This window comes from Eublepharis macularius, chromosome 9 (assembly GCF_028583425.1).
Source record: "Eublepharis macularius isolate TG4126 chromosome 9, MPM_Emac_v1.0, whole genome shotgun sequence".
In the NCBI taxonomy this organism is placed as follows: domain Eukaryota; kingdom Metazoa; phylum Chordata; class Lepidosauria; order Squamata; family Eublepharidae; genus Eublepharis; species Eublepharis macularius.
This window is the reverse complement of record NC_072798.1, coordinates 94,372,733-94,390,241: the sequence shown is the minus strand read 5'-3', so window position 1 is coordinate 94,390,241 and position 17,509 is coordinate 94,372,733. Positions and strand designations below refer to the sequence as shown.

The following is a 17,509-nucleotide window of genomic DNA, read 5'->3' as shown; positions in this document are numbered from 1 at the left end:
TTTCATTCTTAATGTTGCTTGACTTGTGTGTTTTCTCTGCAGGTGTCCACGACCAAACAATGGGGACAGGGACCCCAATGACTCTACAAGGAGCCCACAAATTTCTCGTCCTCAGGAGTAAAAAAAACAGAGGACCACCTTGACTAAAAATAAAAGCACAATGATAGTAATAAACCATTACCAGTATTCTTCGTATGTAACATTCACTTAGCAAGAACATTTTAACAAAGTAAATTTACAAGCAATTCTGCAAACAAAGCAAGAACAAAGTAACAAGGTAAAGACTACTTACACACAATGAAGCACCTACAAACTCTATTGTGGCAACATGATGCCTACAGAGCCTAAAAGCCTGTGGAGAAACACCCAACACTCTCACAATATAAGAGCAGTTCTTAAAGAAATATCCAAAGTCAGTAATACCAAACTTACAAAAAGCAAGTCATGGATATTTTCGTTTTGGTGATACCTTTTATCATCAAATAAAAGGGGTAGCGATGGGGAGCCCTGTTGCTCCCTCAATTGCGAATCTGTACATGGCTGATCTAGAAGAGAGATTTATTTATAATTAGGCCAACAATCCCTTTTGTGATAAATTAGTGTTGTATTTTCGCTACATTGATGATCTAGTAGCTATCTTGGACCATGAAGACACTGTCCCTGCCTTTGCCTCTTGGCTGAACTCTCTTGATCCGTGCCTCAAGTTCACGTGCAATTCGCACCCCAACTGTGTGAATTTCCTAGATGTGACTGTTTTTCGGGATGGGAACAATACTATTTCTGTTCGCCCTTTTAGGAAATCCACAAGTCGGTACTCCTACCTTGAGTACTCATCCTTCCACCCACATAATTTACATGATAATATGCCTTTTAGTCAGTTACTAAGGGTCAAACGTAATTCCTCTGTCTCCCAAGATTATGAACGTGAAGCTCAGTCAATGTGACGTGCTTTTGCAACTCGGAGTTATCCTATAGAGATCATTGACAAAGCCTTTTGTAGAGTAAAGAGCATCCCTCGGTCAGATCTGCTTATTCACAAGCCCAAAACCAGTAAGACAGATATTTCGTGGGCTCTTGACTATACTCCTCTAGCCCATAAAATTAAAAACATTATATTAAAACACTGGCATCTTATAGCAGATATTCCTGGCTGTAATGTTGTCCCCTACATTGGGTTCCACCGTACCTGCAGTATTAGAGATTTTCTTGTTCACAGTGACTTGCCACGTGAGTCTGCCGTGGCACATATTAACAGTCACCACAGGTGTGGACATAGTTCTGCATGCTTCTTATCGCTAGATGGCTCTAGCATTGTGTTTGACAAATTGGGTTTAACTGTCTCTTTAAATGCTTTCAGCACCTGTTCGACTTCTGGTGTTGTTTATGTTATCATTTGTGGTTGTAAAAAACTGTATGTTGGCAATACCATCTGCCCTGTGCGTGTTAGGATTTTGGAGCACTTGTCAAGAATTCATCATCAAGTTCTTGAAGCTCCACTCACTGAACATTTTCTGAAGCATCAGTGTAAAGAAAATGAGTTGCAATTTTCTGTTTTGTATGTTTCTTCTTCTAAAGACTCTGTCAGCGAACAGAATTAGCGCGTAAATAATCTTATTGGATATATGGACTGAAGTCTTTAAAACCTGATGGCCTCAATTCTGAATTATCCATGACTTGCTTTTTGTAAGTTTGGTATTACTGATTTTGGGATGTATGCTGTCTCTTTAAGAACTGCTCTTATATTGTGAGAGTGTTGGGTGTTTCCCCACAGGCTTTTTGGCTCTGTAGGCATCATGTTGCCATAATAGAGTTTCTAGGTGCTTCATTGTGTGTAAGTAGTCTTTACCTTGTTACTCTGTTCTTGCTTTGTTTGCAGAATTGCTTGTAAATTTACTTTGTTAAAATGTTCTTGCTAAGTGAATGTTACATACGAAGAATACTGGTAATGGTTTATTATTATCATTGTGCTTTTATTTTTAGTCAAGGTGGCCCTCTGTTTTTCGACTCCTGAGGAAGAGAAATTGAAACAAGTTCTTTGTGGGCTCCTTGTAGAGTCGTTGGGGTCCCTGTCCCCCTTGTTTGGTCATGGACACCTGCAGAGAAAACACACAAGTCAAGCAACATTAAGAATGAAAGGCTGTGTGTGTCTTCAAACAAGATGTTTAAAGATCCTTACTGCACTTACCTTGCACCTTACTACGTTGACATGTCGCACTGACTATTGCTGCCTGTGTCTCCCTTGTGCGGGGGCTTACTTTTATGTCTGGTTCATTCCTTGGAGTTCAATTCATTATTGATACATTACATTTTGTTACATTTTGTAATATTGTTTGCTCTTGTATTACATCGTTAGTTTCAGACAGTAGAACTGGCAGAAGTGATGTGTTAAGGGAAAGCAGGGTTAGATATAGAGTAAGGTCCCACCCCCAGGTTAGAAGCCCGTTGAAATTCTTGCATGAACGCCAGAGACAAAAAATGTCACCGTTTAGACTACATCCACAGAGTAAACGTGAAACCATCCCTGTTCCCAGGAGAAGCCTTGTTTGTGTTGGGTGCAGCAGGTCTCAAGGCCGCTCGCTTTACAAGCGGAAGTATTCTGCTTCTCCAGGAGAGCGTTCAACTTCAAAGCAGAGATAACACATGGAACTTCCAAACAACAGGCATTGAAAGGTACTCAGAACTCTCCATAGTGTCAGAGGATTAATAAGCAACACACAGCATACCCATGGCATGTACAGCAGACAGGAACACATGACATTTAGAAGGAAAAATACTTGTTCTGCAACCTTTTGACTACCTGCAAAAGGAGTTTTAGTTTAGCCACTTCCCAGAGTGTCCAGGCTAGCTTGATCTTGTTAGATCTTGAAAGCTAAGCAGTCAGCTCTGATTAAAACTTGGATGGGAGACTACTAAGTAAGTCCAGAGTTGCTACACACAGGCAGGCAATGGCAAACTATCGTCTCTTGTCTTGTAAACTCTGTGGGGTCACCATAAATTGGTTGTGACGATGACAGTTCGGGCACTGGGCAAGGATCCATTTGGGGGAAACATAGCTTGTGTGCACTGTTTCCCATAACCGGGGATCCCCTTAAGGGATCATGGGAGTGATACTGAGCAGGAACAAGCCCAGCTCAGGGGCTGTCAGGGCCTGCTTGCTCCCAGGTGACAGAGGAACCGCACAGAGGCGTATGCCCAGGCGGAATCCCACTTACTGTCATCTCATGGTGCCCCCCTTCAACTGGCGGTCTGAAGGGGTCATCAGCTGGCCCCATGAGGTGCCAATGCTCTTGTGAGCCGTAATCAATAAAGTTGTGGCCTTTTAAACCCCAACTTGGGTCTCTGTGTCTTTGAGCCTCTGCTCTTGCCATCACCAATCAAGCTGGCCCCACAAAAGCAAATTCAGAGAACCTCAAATGCAGTTCACATACGGACAATTTTCACCAGATTACATTCACTGAAATATCGGCAGCGCCTCAAGGTAGTAGATTTCTGGCTGCTTGAAAACTGAACTCTTCCCTGTGTAAGACTGTCTACTCATAGGGAAAAATACTTCAAAGACAGCCACAGCTTTCAAGTCCCTGCATTAACTATTACAGAAATGAAAGCTACCTGGCAATTTTCCATGGATAGCTAGTTCATCAAATTCATTTGGAAATTTCATGCCTTCTAATATTCTCCCACCAGCTGTTAAAATGTCATACAGGAGCAAGCCAAATGAATAAACATCAGCTTGCTGATTGTAAATAACATTTCCTCTTGCAACTTCTGGTGCTCTGAATCCTGAAAAGAAAATACACAAAGTATTAATTGTTATGCTTCTCACTGGGAAGACGACGATCTTGTTTTTAATGTAAAAACATTAAACAATGTTAAATGAATCAGGGAATTCCACCCCCAAATTATCAAAGTATGATTTATGGCCTAACGGGAACGAGTTTCCCCAATGTCAATTACGGGAGAGAGATTATGAACCACTTAATAATCTCTCACATAAACATTCACAAATAGGAAGAGACACGGCATGTCCAGGACAACGAGGATGGTCAGAGTCCCTGAATGATCCCGTTTGTTTGTTTGCTTCGAGTTGTAATATGTGGGGAAGCTGTAGCTTACATAAAAGACACCCCAAACGTAAACAATGGTGAATGAATGAATGAATGAATGGCCATAGAAGAAGTTAACTACTGTTTGGATTTCTAGGCTACTTCATTCTAAGGGCCCAGGATAATTAGCAACACTGAAACCACAATCCAGCCAATTCAACAAACAAATCCTGAACTATGCTCGAATTAGAATTAAAACAGAATTAAAACCAATTGGGGGACATGGGGAAATGAAGAAGGGGCAAACAAGCTGGAAAAAAGACACCCTGAAATCCCCCCCTCCTGGATTCTTATGCACTTTGATCAACTACCATCCTCACCATATGGAATTTCTCTGGCACACTATTTGAGGGCAATTTTACAGACACAAAAGCTCATATTAGGGTAAATGCTGTTAGGCTTTAAGATGCCACTGGACTTGTGTTTTGTTTTGCTCTAACAGACCAACACAAGCTACTCCACTGGAACTACACACCCCTGCCAGGTTCTACCAATTTTTCACCATCCTGACATGGTCAGTGGCATCAAAGACTTTTTTAGGTAAAGCTAAGTGAGACTTGTAGGAGTCCAGAAAGTAGGTATCATTTTCACGTGTGGAAAAGTTATCACTGAGCTGACTATCTTCCCAGTCTCATTAAAAGGAGGGATGGTGTCAGCCCAGGAACTGGCTTGGGAATCTGCACTCCTGACTAAGTTTGTTTCCATGTGCCACTGCCTTAACTTTGGTTCCACAGAGATTTCACTGCTTTCAATTTCAATTTCAAGATGAGATTTCAATCTCATCTGCTTTAAATATTACGCCTTTCATACCTGGGGTGCCTTCTGAAGTTTTTATCCCCATTCTGCAGCAATACTGAGCAATGCCATAGTCAGCAATCTTTGCTATGACAGCTGCATTGGGGTACAGCGTGAAAAGCAGCACATTATGGGGCTTTAAATCGCGGTAGATAATCATTGCTGAATGTAGATACCTATCAGAAAAAGAAAATATTGACTCATCAAAACCAGGTGCTGTAGCAACATCAAATTCCAGGGCTTAACGTGCTCACAAGGCCAGTGGAACCTGATCAGACATGTGCCAGAGCAGGCTTCACCCTACACGGATCACCATGCCATCTATGCTGCAGATTGGCGGGTGGGCAGTGTACGACCAGCAGCCGCACGATTAGCATCTAGATTTTATTCAGGACACTTAAGAACATAACAAAGAGCCCTGCTGGATCAGAGGAGCAGTCTATCTAGTTCAACATCCTATTTCACACAGTGGCCAGCCAGTTACTCTGGAGGGCCAACAACAGGGCATACAGACAGAGGTTTTCCCCTGAGGCTGCCTCCTGGCAACTTCCACAGTTGACAGGCAGTGAACTGAGAGCTTTTAATGAAAACATAACCTTAGATATCAGAAACCCTGTATTGTCCCCATTTTTCGTCTGTGTTCTCATTTTCATACCCCCCTCCAAAGCAGTACAGCTCCCTCCTGCCCAAACACACAACGTGCAGGATCCAAATTGCTGCTGCTGTGCATGGAAGGCATTTCTGGTCACGTAAGGGGAGATCTACTGACTGCCTCTCTCCCACTGCAGCCTGCAGCTGGAAGGATAGGAATAAAAAAAGGCTCATGCTGCAAACAGAACTCTACTCATGGTTCTTATAATCCAAACCACTATTTTGGACAATGGCCATCACAGACCAACAGAATCATCACTGTAAATGATTAACTTTCTTGGCTACTGATTGAACTGCACGCTGGCTACGAGAATACCATGTTATTGTTCCTTAATAGTCTCAATACACAGGGAAATTGGTTTCTATGAAATATGGTCCTTCACAATTACAAAGCTGCCCTTTCTGTACTTTAACAACCCACTAATACTAATGAACAAGAAACTATTCTGGAGTACAAAACATGAAAACATTCTTAGCAGAATACTTGTGGCTCAAACAAATAAACATATTAAAAACTGCAACTAAAAAAATTAGTACTTTTAGAACAGCCTAAAATTCCAGAGTGTGAACAAAAGCACGTGTGCGACCAGTCGCATAAAATAATAAAAATAAAAAGCCTCGAGACAAAAGAGACTTTTCACTTCTGAGTTGAAATAAACACATTACCTTAAGCCATCGGCCACATGTAACGCAATCCTGTGCTGGAGCGTCCTGGTTAAAGTTGCATTGTCTTGTTGCAGTAACCGATCTAGAGATCCCTTTGGGGCTAGTTCCATGACAAGCATCCGGGGACGCACCGCGGCAGCGAGTAGGAACACTAAGCTAGGATGATGGAGGTGGCAAAGCACGGCGAGCTCCTAGTTATAAAGTCAAAGACAGGTGCAATGTTAGATGCGCACGCACTGACCGTTTTGTCATGTACAGCTCTGTGCTGTGTGGGGCCACGCTAAAAATGTGGGAAAGCAGACTATGGCGGTGGGCTTGGTCTTGTTTGCACGCGGTGATGGGGAAAATCTGCTCTGCACTTGAAGGGGTATGATTGCCTTTCCTGTTGTGCAAATGGTAAGTAAAAAAGGTTATGCTTAAAAAGTAATTAAAACTAGTAACTCTTTAAAAAGCGGGGGTTTCTCTTACTTGTCTAAGGAGCCTAAGCGATGTGTGCTTATTGAAAATCTTCACAGCTACTTCTTCATTGTCATAAGAAGCACGGTACACAGATCCAAACCCACCATCACCTTTCCCAAAAGAAAACAGAAAGAAGCATTAGAAATACACAGAGCCAATTTTTTTCCTCAGATTAAAAGGGAATGTTTTTCAAACATATGGAGCTTGACTTCTGTATGGTCAAAGTCAAGGGTGATTCATAATGCTGAAACACAGCAGGCAAAGCACACGTGAACCAGTTAGAGCGGGCAGTATTAATCATTACATGAATACAATTAATATTCAGATCAAAACAAAAGAATATAAAAATACATGCACAGTATTCAGGGCCACAGCATTCTCATAACCATGAGTTATCTTGATTCACAACAATCTGTAATTCAGTTTTTCTAAATCAGCAATCCTGCATATATCATATCGCTTGAGGCCCAACTTACAAAGCCATTCTGCACACAAATCATTAGTTTTTGTCAGAAAAATATTTATTGCATGCAGTCAAAGGCCACCATAATTGACCAGATTAAACATGCATGATAAAACATTAACAAACAGCGATGGATGACAAAATTATAATGTTAAAAGCATATAAAAGTGCATTAAAACACAATAGCGCCTTCATTATACACAGGTGAAGGCGTCTCATTACTTTTTGTCTCCCCCCTCCCAACACGATTAGCATGATTCCTGGAGTATCAGTGTGCTTTCAGCAGTGCAATATCCAAATGTAATCTGAGCTCATTATGAGAATCCGTTAGCATATCCATCACAAGCAGCAAAGGAAAGTGAGCCACAAAGAATGAATGAACGAGCCCATGGGATGGTTCAGGTGAATACTGAACCATGTGGAAAGAGTCCTGAGTAGAGATGGACACGAACCGGAAAAAAACCCGAATCATGTGGTTCGTGGTTCGTCGCATTTCATGAACCACAAATTTCACAAACCTGCCCTGGTTCACGAACCGGTTCATTTGGTTCATGAAACCGTCACATCCAGGTCAGCAAATCATCACTTCTGGGCCAGCAGAAGGCCACTTCCAGGTCAGCAGAAGGTCTGCAGGAAGTCCATTCCCTGTTGCCTAGGAAACTGATTGATTGGTGCCAGGCTGTCTGCAGTGACAAACAAAAAGAACCAGCCTAAAGTTCACGGTGGTTCGTCAGAAATGGGCTCTGACGAACTGCCGGTTCGTGAACCACGAACTGGCTTGGTTTGTCATGAACTTTGGTTCGTATTGTGGTTCGTGCCCATCTCTAGTCCTGAGCTCATGGGCTCATTCATTCTATCACATGCTCATTAAAGATCTCCAATTTAGCACAAATTAGAGTTTGCTGACTATAAATCTAATGCAAATCTATACAATGAGGCCAGCCATAGCTACAGTATAAGGTAAACCTGGGGGACCTCACACTTGCAGAAAAATCTAATTTGTGTGTGCGTGTGTGTGTGTGTGTGTGTGTGTGTGGGAAATTCCAGAGTACACTCCTCCCAAAGTTAATAGCAACATCAGTGTATATACAGGTATAGACAAAAAAAAAGCCAAAGTGAAATTTGTGAAGTATTTTGAGTTGCTATAGCAACTAAAAGTGCTATGTGAAAATCAAATAGGGTGGCTGTCAGGAGCAGATGAGGAGGGGAAGCTGAAGCTGGTTCCAGCTTGCCTCCACTTGCTTCTTTCTCTTCCCCTTACTGAGTGCAGTGGGGGGTGGGGTTGAACAAGAGACAGCGTGGTGTAGAGGAAGGTTGTGGGCAGGGGGGAGCATGCAGGGGCAGGCAAGCGAGTGCTGGTGGGCAAGGGAACAGAAGCAGGAACCAGACAGCCTGGGGGGAACCAGGGGCTATAGCAAGGAGGAGAAATATTGGAGTTCATCCACCCGTGAGTTCTTTCAAGCCTACCTTTTATTTTATCTGCAGGAGGAGTATAAATCATAGTTTTCCAATTCAAAATGCAAAACATAATTTGGAAGGACAGAACAAATGATAGTTTTCTGATTCAAGCACAGAGGCAAACTATGGTTTGTGTTAAAGCTTAAGTCCTTAATAGAGTTAGAACACATCAATAGAAAATGAAGAGAGAATGTATAAGCAATGGCCCTATTTATATAAAGGTAAAACATGCTTTGAAGTTACAGCTGAAAACACCCACACAAACCTATGATTCAGCCCCTGGATTACTGAAATTAAAAGAATGTGTGCATGGGTAAAGGTACTGACTTGTTCCCTGAACCAAATAAACATAATTTAGATTAATGAAACCATCGTTAAATAATATCATAACACTAAGATATTGCAAAGGTAAATTTTAGATGAATGAATTTGAAAAGCAAAAAATCTGAACTTGTTGCCAAACATAAGGTTAACATTTAAAACAATAATCTATTAAATCTAAATATTAAATCATATTAAATATAAAAATATTACATCTTTAATATTTTCCCTATGGAAATATTAATAGAATTTTGACGGTGCTTTGTATTCCCAGTCTAAATTTGAATGAATGCCAGTTTCTGGAAGCTGCATCTACTAGCTACCACAATATTATTATTTACCTAAAAGAAATTCTGGTGTTCGTTCAAATTTTAGTTCTTCATGGTTCAACATGATATTCCTAGGCAAATCAGCCAGTAGGAGGTCAGGAGCAATCTGGGCTATCGGAACGGTAGATTTTGGCTGATCTGGATTTACTAAGAGATCACCTACATTGAAAGACACAGATATATAAAAGATGCAACAACGTGAATAGAGATATAAAACAACAACCACACATACTACCCATTATGCCATACATCATAGAAGTGCATGTATTTCAGAAAACTATCTAGTGCAAATGTGGATAAAATGACCTTTGTATATGTACGTGCAATTAAAAATAATTCTGTGTTTCCCTAAAACGGTCAACTTGCTGCTGTTGGGAAGACGGCAGGCTGCACACCTGTTTGTTTCCAGACAGGGAAAGAAAAGGTTAAAAGTCATGTGGACAGAACCTTTGTTGCAAGAACCATAACTTTGCTTCTTGGATTAAGGAATGTTCTCTTTTTGCAAGGTACAGTATTTTGGCTTATATATATATGTGCAGTTCCTGCAGGAGCTCAAAGATTCTCTGTCAAGGGAAGGAAGGCAACTATTATGTATCTTTGTCCTAAAGCTATCTAAAACGGCAGTCGTTGCGCTATTTGTACGAGATGTACCCCAAACGATTTAGAATTTCTCTGCTGAGCTGTTGATGCTCTGAATGGGGCCAGTGGGATCGGAGCCAGTTCTGCATCCAGGACACTAAAGTGGGGGGGTCACAAGGAGGAGCACATGTCAGTGGCTCATGCAATATATAATGTAGGTTATGCCAGTTGCAAGTTAAGTCCCTTAGAAACTGGCAGTGCTGCTGGGACTTGGCTTGCAACTGGCATAACTTACGCCAGTCATTGCCTCCTGGACTAGAATTGCCTCCAGCTGGATCTGAGCCAAGCCCCTAAGGTACTGGCAACATCACAGGGACTTCGCTTGCTGCCACAGAGAAGCACATAGGCAACATACTTGCCTGAAATACTTTGAACCAGATCTGATGGGCTTTGTCTTTTATATAAAGGGACTTTTTAGAGAATGGTCACAAGGACAGCTGATGCTTAGGTGTTGTATTGCTTAAAATAATTAGTTATTATCAACTACAATTACTTGTGAATAGTCAGTATTATTATTTTATTATTTAGAACATTTCTATGCTGCCTTTCCACCCAAAAAGGGTCCCCAAGGAGACAAACATCAGGCATTTAAACAATATTTAAAGCAAGCACCAAGTCCTTACTGACTCATGGGGGGAGTCGCATCACGAGGTTTTCTTGGCAGACTTTTGTTACGGGGTGGTTTGCCATCGCCTTCCCCAGTCATCTACACTTTACCCCCAGGAAACTGGGTACTCATTTTACCGACCTTGGAAGGATGGAAGGCTGATTTAACCTTGAGCCGGTTACCTGAACCCAGCTTCTGCCAGGATTGAACTCAGGTTGTGAACAGAGCTTGGACTGCAGTACTGCAGCTTACCACTCTGTGCCACTGGACTCTTATTTAGAAGTATATAAAAATATATTTAAAAGCAGGGCTTTTTTCCAGCAGGAACGCAGTGGAACGGAGTTCTGGCACCTCTTGAAAATGGTCACATGGCCGGTGGCCCCGCCCCCTGATCTCCTCTGCACAGCAGCAGGCAATCTAAATCCCCCTGTCTGGAGATCAGGGGGCGGGGCCACCAGCCATGTGACCATTTTTGCCAAGGGCAATTTAAACTTTAAAAAACTCCCCCCTTGTTCCAGCTGACCCAAAGTGACGTCATTGTGCGGTCCTGAGTTCCACCACTGAGTTCCGCCACCTCTTTTCCCAGAAAAAAGGGCCAATTAGAGTTTACTTCCATCAGAAGTGAGGTCAGCATGCTAGTGTGATGCTGAATGCACCCAGCCCCTTTTCTACCTGCCAATTCCTGAAGCAGATTGCCAGGTGTCCTGCTATAGTGGGGAGACATGGCAACCCTAATCTTTGCATATGGCACCATCGTTATCCATCTTTTGGCAATAGATTCAGATATTTTTATTTCAGCTTGTTTTTGATGGCTGTTTTTGTTGTTGTTCTCTCTCTTTTGGTCTCTGCTATTGCTTTTAATTTGAGTTTAAGTGGAGGATTTGTGTTAATTATTGGCTGTTTAATTGTTGCCATATTTTGCATACTGCTGGGTTTTTAAGACTTGATAGATTGTCTTTTGGGGGGGTGAGAGAGTTTTTATTTCATAAAGCACCTCAAGCTCTGTAAGGTGCCCTCCTGTTTAAAGCAACAAATATGGCTTCCCCGCTTGAATCAAAAGATATTGTATTAGTTTTCTATGTGGATAGTACAATACAGTCATTAACACTTAGGTAAAGGTAGTCCCCTGTGCAAGCACCGAGTCATTACTGACCAAGGGGGGGACATCACACCACGAGGTTTTCTTGGCAGACTTTTGTTACGGGGTGGTTTGCCATTGCCTTCCCCAGTCATCTACACTTTACCCCCAGGAAACTGGGTACTCAGTTTACCGACCTCGGAAGGATGGAAGGCTGAGTCAACCTTGAGCCGGCTTTCTGAACCCGGCTTCCGCCAGGATCAAACTCAGGTCGTGAGCAGAGCTTGTGCTGCAGTACTGCAGCTTACCACTCTGCGCCACGGGGCTCTCCATTAACACTTATTATATGCTTTATTAAGATATCAATATAGTTCCGTAAATGATTAAAATTTGATATTGACAGTTACAAATACACACTTATTTGTACAAATACGTTACAGCACTAGATACCTTCTTCTGATTTTTTAAGTAGGTCATCAAGTAATATTTTCCGATGCTCTTCACCATCCTCAAAACTATACAAAGCCCACTTCTTCAAGAGTGTTTCTCCTTCACCACATACATCCACGTCTAGCAGCCCAGGAAACCACTCTTCCATAAGAGAATCAATGTGATCTACAACTTGCCCCAGGAGAATGCAACCTTAAAAGGCCAAGAAAATGCTATCAGAACATACAACTTTTGTCTGTTTTATGTATAAATTTATTATAAACTATCTGACGAAGGAAGCTGTGGTTCTTGAAAGCTTATGCCTCAATGAAGTTGGTTAGTCTTAAAGGTGTTACTGGACTTTTTACTATTTTGCGACTACAGACTAACACAGCTAACTCTTCTGAATTATAAACTACATGTCCTTTCAATAAAAGTTAGCAAAAAGGCTTACAATTTGATAATTAAAAACAACAGTATGACAATGAAACCGTATTCTACAAAGAGATAAAACCAAGCTTAAATAAAAACAAAGCCATTTAGAAATGTGTGTAAATGTGAACAACAATCCAAAGGATTCCAAAATAGCATCTGACCTTTCCTGCAAGAAGGCACCGTAATTTTAAGGAAACTATTGGGATTATTTTCAAAAACTGCTGATTCCACAAGGGAGTAGGCTTCCGGTGACCAGTTCAGGTATATGCCTTGTCTCCAATACATCCTGTTAGGACGCAGAGCTCGTTCTAGAGAGACCGGAAAAGAAGAAAAATCCATTGCTTTCTAATGCTATTTTGATGCAGGAAATTAAACTAAAAGAAAAACAAAATGCCTGCCTCTCAGATATACATAGCTGCTATTTTATAGCCCTACACAAATGTATGGACCGTACAAAGTAGCTATTATATGTCTGCAAAGTACAATAGTCTCAGCATAACATCAAATGACTCACTTATTAAAAAGGAGGAACACTGGGTCACTATGAGGTGAGCGCTATACATACGAACCAGAAGTGAGTTGCTTCAGTTATTTAGTTATTCTCTCTCATTTCTCCACTTTTATTTGTTAAGAGTTTTGAGAAATACCCTGTGTTAATTCGTAAGAAGATGAGACACGAAAACAGAAAATACAATAAAGGAATAAAGTTTTAATGGAAAATAACTTTTAAAAAAATAAACAAAAACATCCTGAATCGGTACATTCATTATTAGAGTGTGTGTATTTTTGAACATCTCTACTCAATATTGCAGTGACAGAGAAAAAATAATCCAAGTGAACTGAGAGATGAAAAATAAAAGGTAATTACACAGTCTGACATTTGGAATAATCGAGATGAGTAACGTGGTTCAAACACTGAAACAGCACCTATATTACCACCTCAGCTACAAAGAGTTTGAAAGTCTGTTATTTGTGATAGAAAGGAAAGGAACAAGAAGAGGCCAGATATATGGAGCTTCTTCAAGAACATTAGATAATAACTATGAATGGTCAATGAGTAATCATCAAATGAAATTATATATTGCATCTTACTACCTTAAAGTTCTTACAAAATTAACCTTTGGGACCTTCACCCCATCACAGTGACAGAGGCCATTTCCACACGGCTTACCTGCTTGCGTTATGTCCCGGCAGATCGCACAAAAAACGTGGAAGATCGCGTTTTTTCGAGCAAGATTTGCGCGACGTCATGTGACGTCGTGCAAATCTCGTGCGAAAAAACGCGATCTTCTGCGTTTTTTGCGCGATCTGCCGGGACATAACGCAAGCAGGTAAGCCGTGTGGAAACGGCCAGAGATGTTTCCATGCTAAAAGAAATCTCCGCTGCTTCGTTATTCCTTTTCTGCAATCGACTGCAAGCAGGATTAAATGACTTGCCCGCAGTTCTACATGGCACTTAACAGAGTGCTACATTCTCCCATAAAAACCTAGCAATTTCTGTCCCCGTACCCAAGATCCTACTCCATTAGTGCAATCCTAAGCAGAGTTGATTTCAACGGGCTGTAGTAGGATTGCACTGTATAAACCGGGAAGTATGTTGTTCAGCAAAAGTCCTACTTCCTCTTGTGACTGTTCCTTTGACCTTTTTCCTTCATACTTCCCAGCTGCTTCTGCTTCTTAGATTAATTCATTTCGATTCACAACAACTGGCCGTGGCATTCTTGATTAACCTTCAATCCATTCTTGTGGGAAGGAGATTCAGTTACGACTTTTCTCTTTGAAGCCAAAACAATTACTTATTTGTAACTACAAAGTTACAAGAATGATAAAAAGAAAAACTAAACGAACAATCACTTTGGCAGCCGAGAGAAAAGCAGCAATTCAACCCTCCTCCTCCAAAGTCCAAATTGCAACCCCCTCTTACTCTCTTCTTTACTTCCCCTTCCCATTTCTCCAAAGCAAACCACAGGAAATGCTGTACACTTTAAAAATTATTTGGGTACAGCTGAGCCACTAGCCAGAAGCAGAAAAAGAGATATCTAGGTCTCACACTAGTAGACTAAGGACACAAAATAAAAATGCCCGATCACCACTTTGCTGTTTGCTGTGTGTACTTTCAAAATGCATAAAAAGAATTAAATAGAGACTAAGATTAAGTGAATGTAAGGAATCAGGAGAACGAAACATCCTGTGTCACAGATTTATAATCTTTGAAGTAATTTCACTAAGAAAGTTCTCATCGAATATTGAAAAACTGAAGTTACCTCTTCCTGAAAGCATATACGGTGACACTTCAAGTAACCTGTTGATTAGCCTGGACCAGAATCCCATAGGAAAATATGGCATTTCATACAGCCTAATGATAATTTCTGAATTTTCACAGTGTGGTAGCTCTATCACAGGTCTGTTATCTGACAAACTGGAAGACAAAGTTGCTTTTAATCTATCTGAATTTACTTTTTCCGAAGTTATTAAAAATTACACAGATGAGTACAAATGTACAGCAGCCAGAATGTACAAAGGATTTTTTTTAGTGTTTTCTCTAAATATGGCTGTTAGGACAATCATTTGATTGCCCCAAAACAAATTTGTTAATGGTCCAGTAAAATATTAGTAGATTTTTAAAGTAACTTTTAACTAGGCTTGCTAGTTATGCTAATTACAAAAACAAAGCGACTCTTACTGTGAAACAATGACATTAACATTAAAAATGTAACTAATTATTCTAACAATGTCACATATGGTTCCTATATCTTCAGCTTTTATCTTGGAATGCTAGGGACAACCTATACTTCCCAATTTTTAAAAGAAAGTACGCCAATTCTTCCTGTTTGCCTGCAGTTAAAAAGCGATCACCAAGAAAAGCTTTGCTGTGTTCATTCCCAACTCCTGCAAGGGCCAGAGGGCAAATAGCCTTTACTCTTACCCAGGGCTTTTTTTCTGGGAAAAGAGGTGGTGGAACTCAGGACCACACAATGACATTACTTTGGGTCAGCTAGGACAAGGGGGGGGGAGTTTTTTAAAGTTTAAATCGCCCTCGGCAAAAATGGTCACGTGGCCGGTGGCCCTGCCCCCTGATCCCCCGACAGAGGGGAGTTTAGATTGACCTCTGCCCCGCGCTGATCTGTCTGGAGATCAGGGGGCAGGGCCACCGGCCATGTGACCATTTCCAAGAGGTGCCGGAACTCCGTTCCACCGTGTTCCAGCTGAAAAAAAGCCCTGCTCTTACCCTTGAATGAAATTTTAAAACATCAGCTGGTATCTACACAGTGATATCCATTGGGCTTCTTGGAAAATTGTTATTTTTTAAAATTAATTTCTGATAACTATTCGATCGTGGTCAAAGTAAGAGACCAGTCAACAGACCAGTGTGCTTTACCTGCTTGGAACCAGGAGTTGATCTTCTCCAAGTGGCAGTGCAATCTGGAACTTCTCTAGAAGCCTAAAGTATTGCGACATGTAAACCTTGGGGAATTTGCTCTTCTTTAAAAGGAAATTTTCTACATCAGAGCGCTTGATAATTCCTTTTGGGTACTTCGGAAAGCCTTCAGCCTTAACTGTCAAGATCTATGGAGAACAAAATGAAATCCATCATTTCCCTAGCATTTTTGCTTTATTCTCTGTGTGAAAACATACATAACATTTTAAAGTATTTTACTTGGAAAGAGCCCCAACTGTGTTTGACATGCATGCATTGCTATCTGTCCAGGATCCAAACGTGGAACAACTGATGCTACAAGTCAAAACAAGCTGTGATTGGCTCTGATTGACTGCTTCCCTGCTGCCTTGTGATTGTACAAGAAACCCCCTTCTATCCCTAGAGCAGTTTTTCATTTAAAGACTATTTTCTTAAAAAAAGAACGATGAGAAGAATTAACAAAACAAAACAAATCCCCGAGTACTGGTGAAAATTTTTGAAAATAATAAAAGCAGACAATTTTCTGGAAACATGGGACAGAAAAGACTGACTGATGAATCAGTATTTGATTCCCTGACATATGTCTGACATTTCGATTCCAATCTAACAGTAATGCAAAGTTCAGGAGAGATGGAATTAAAAGAAAAAAACCTCACTGCACATCTTCAGCGGCAGGCTGAGCTTAAAGGCAGGCATCCTAAATCTATCTTGCACTTTGCATGCTATTAGATGGGGGGGAAATCCCAGAGACGCTTGATAAAAGTTTATCCACATGATTATATTCAGCTGCAAACATGTTAAGCAATACCGTACCAACTGGCAACACACAGCTACAGTTTGTGTGCAACCAGTTCTTCACGCAAATCTATGCACAGGGACAGAACTGTGTAGAAAAGACAGAAACTGGCATCAATTCCACAGTTGTTACGCAGCTATCTATGGCTGTATGCATCCCTTTCACACTCCCTTCTTTCTTTTGTAGGCACTCCAAAGGGGGGGCAAAGTAGAGATAGACCAGTGCAAACTGGGAGCCCACAAACGACACATATTGGGAGTGTGTGGACCCCACAACGCACCATATATGTGCAACTGCCATACTGCAATAATTGGGTAACATGTAGATTTCCCATCACCAGCTGTGCATATCAAGAGCTTGTGGTCCTCATGGCGAACATAATATGCACAATCACTCCACTGTGCAAATGTACCCTGAGAATCCACACACTGCCCAGTTCACACAATATGGTGACCTCATGCTCCTGATATGTATGGTTGGCAAGCTACCAGTTTGTGTGAAGGCAACAACTGTACAAACCTAGACATGTGAGAAAGTAAGAAAACAACTGCCGCAACGACAAAAACAAAACTGACCTGTGCCATAATTTTACATAGCCACTTGGGGTCAACAAAATATAAATCTGTCAGCTGAAGGGCTGGGTCTTGAAAGTGTAGCAGCACACCTGGATGAAAAATAGTGCAATTAGTATACCAACACATACGATAAACTTAGAAAATAGGATTGCTTGGTCATCACGTAGCAGGAGTTTTGCAGCTTCGTGTCAAATAAAGAACAAGGTTTGATGAAAAGATGTTATGAGTTTATTGGAAATGTTATAATTTACGCACTGTACTCATTTTAGATTTAAATTCATAACCTG

The 17,509-nt window shown here is 41.1% G+C and overlaps 1 protein-coding gene across 2 annotated transcripts in view; it reads right to left on the bottom strand.

Moving 5' to 3' along the window:
• Window positions 1-17,509, bottom strand: part of LRRK2 (leucine rich repeat kinase 2) — a 129,391-nt gene that overhangs the window by 20,003 nt on the left and 91,879 nt on the right. For both annotated transcript variants that reach the window (XR_008597615.1, XM_054988034.1), the window contains exons 33-42: window positions 17,223-17,311; window positions 15,813-16,000; window positions 14,698-14,852; window positions 12,595-12,741; window positions 12,020-12,211; window positions 9,258-9,404; window positions 6,684-6,784; window positions 6,216-6,406; window positions 4,914-5,074; window positions 3,610-3,780 (exon numbers count right to left, since the gene is read on the bottom strand). Coding sequence is in view for 1 of the 2 variants with exons in the window: in XM_054988034.1 (XP_054844009.1) it covers window positions 3,610-3,780; window positions 4,914-5,074; window positions 6,216-6,406; window positions 6,684-6,784; window positions 9,258-9,404; window positions 12,020-12,211; window positions 12,595-12,741; window positions 14,698-14,852; window positions 15,813-16,000; window positions 17,223-17,311 (1,542 nt within the window). In the remaining variant the exon portion in view is untranslated. The remainder of the gene's footprint in view (window positions 1-3,609; window positions 3,781-4,913; window positions 5,075-6,215; window positions 6,407-6,683; window positions 6,785-9,257; window positions 9,405-12,019; window positions 12,212-12,594; window positions 12,742-14,697; window positions 14,853-15,812; window positions 16,001-17,222; window positions 17,312-17,509) is intronic.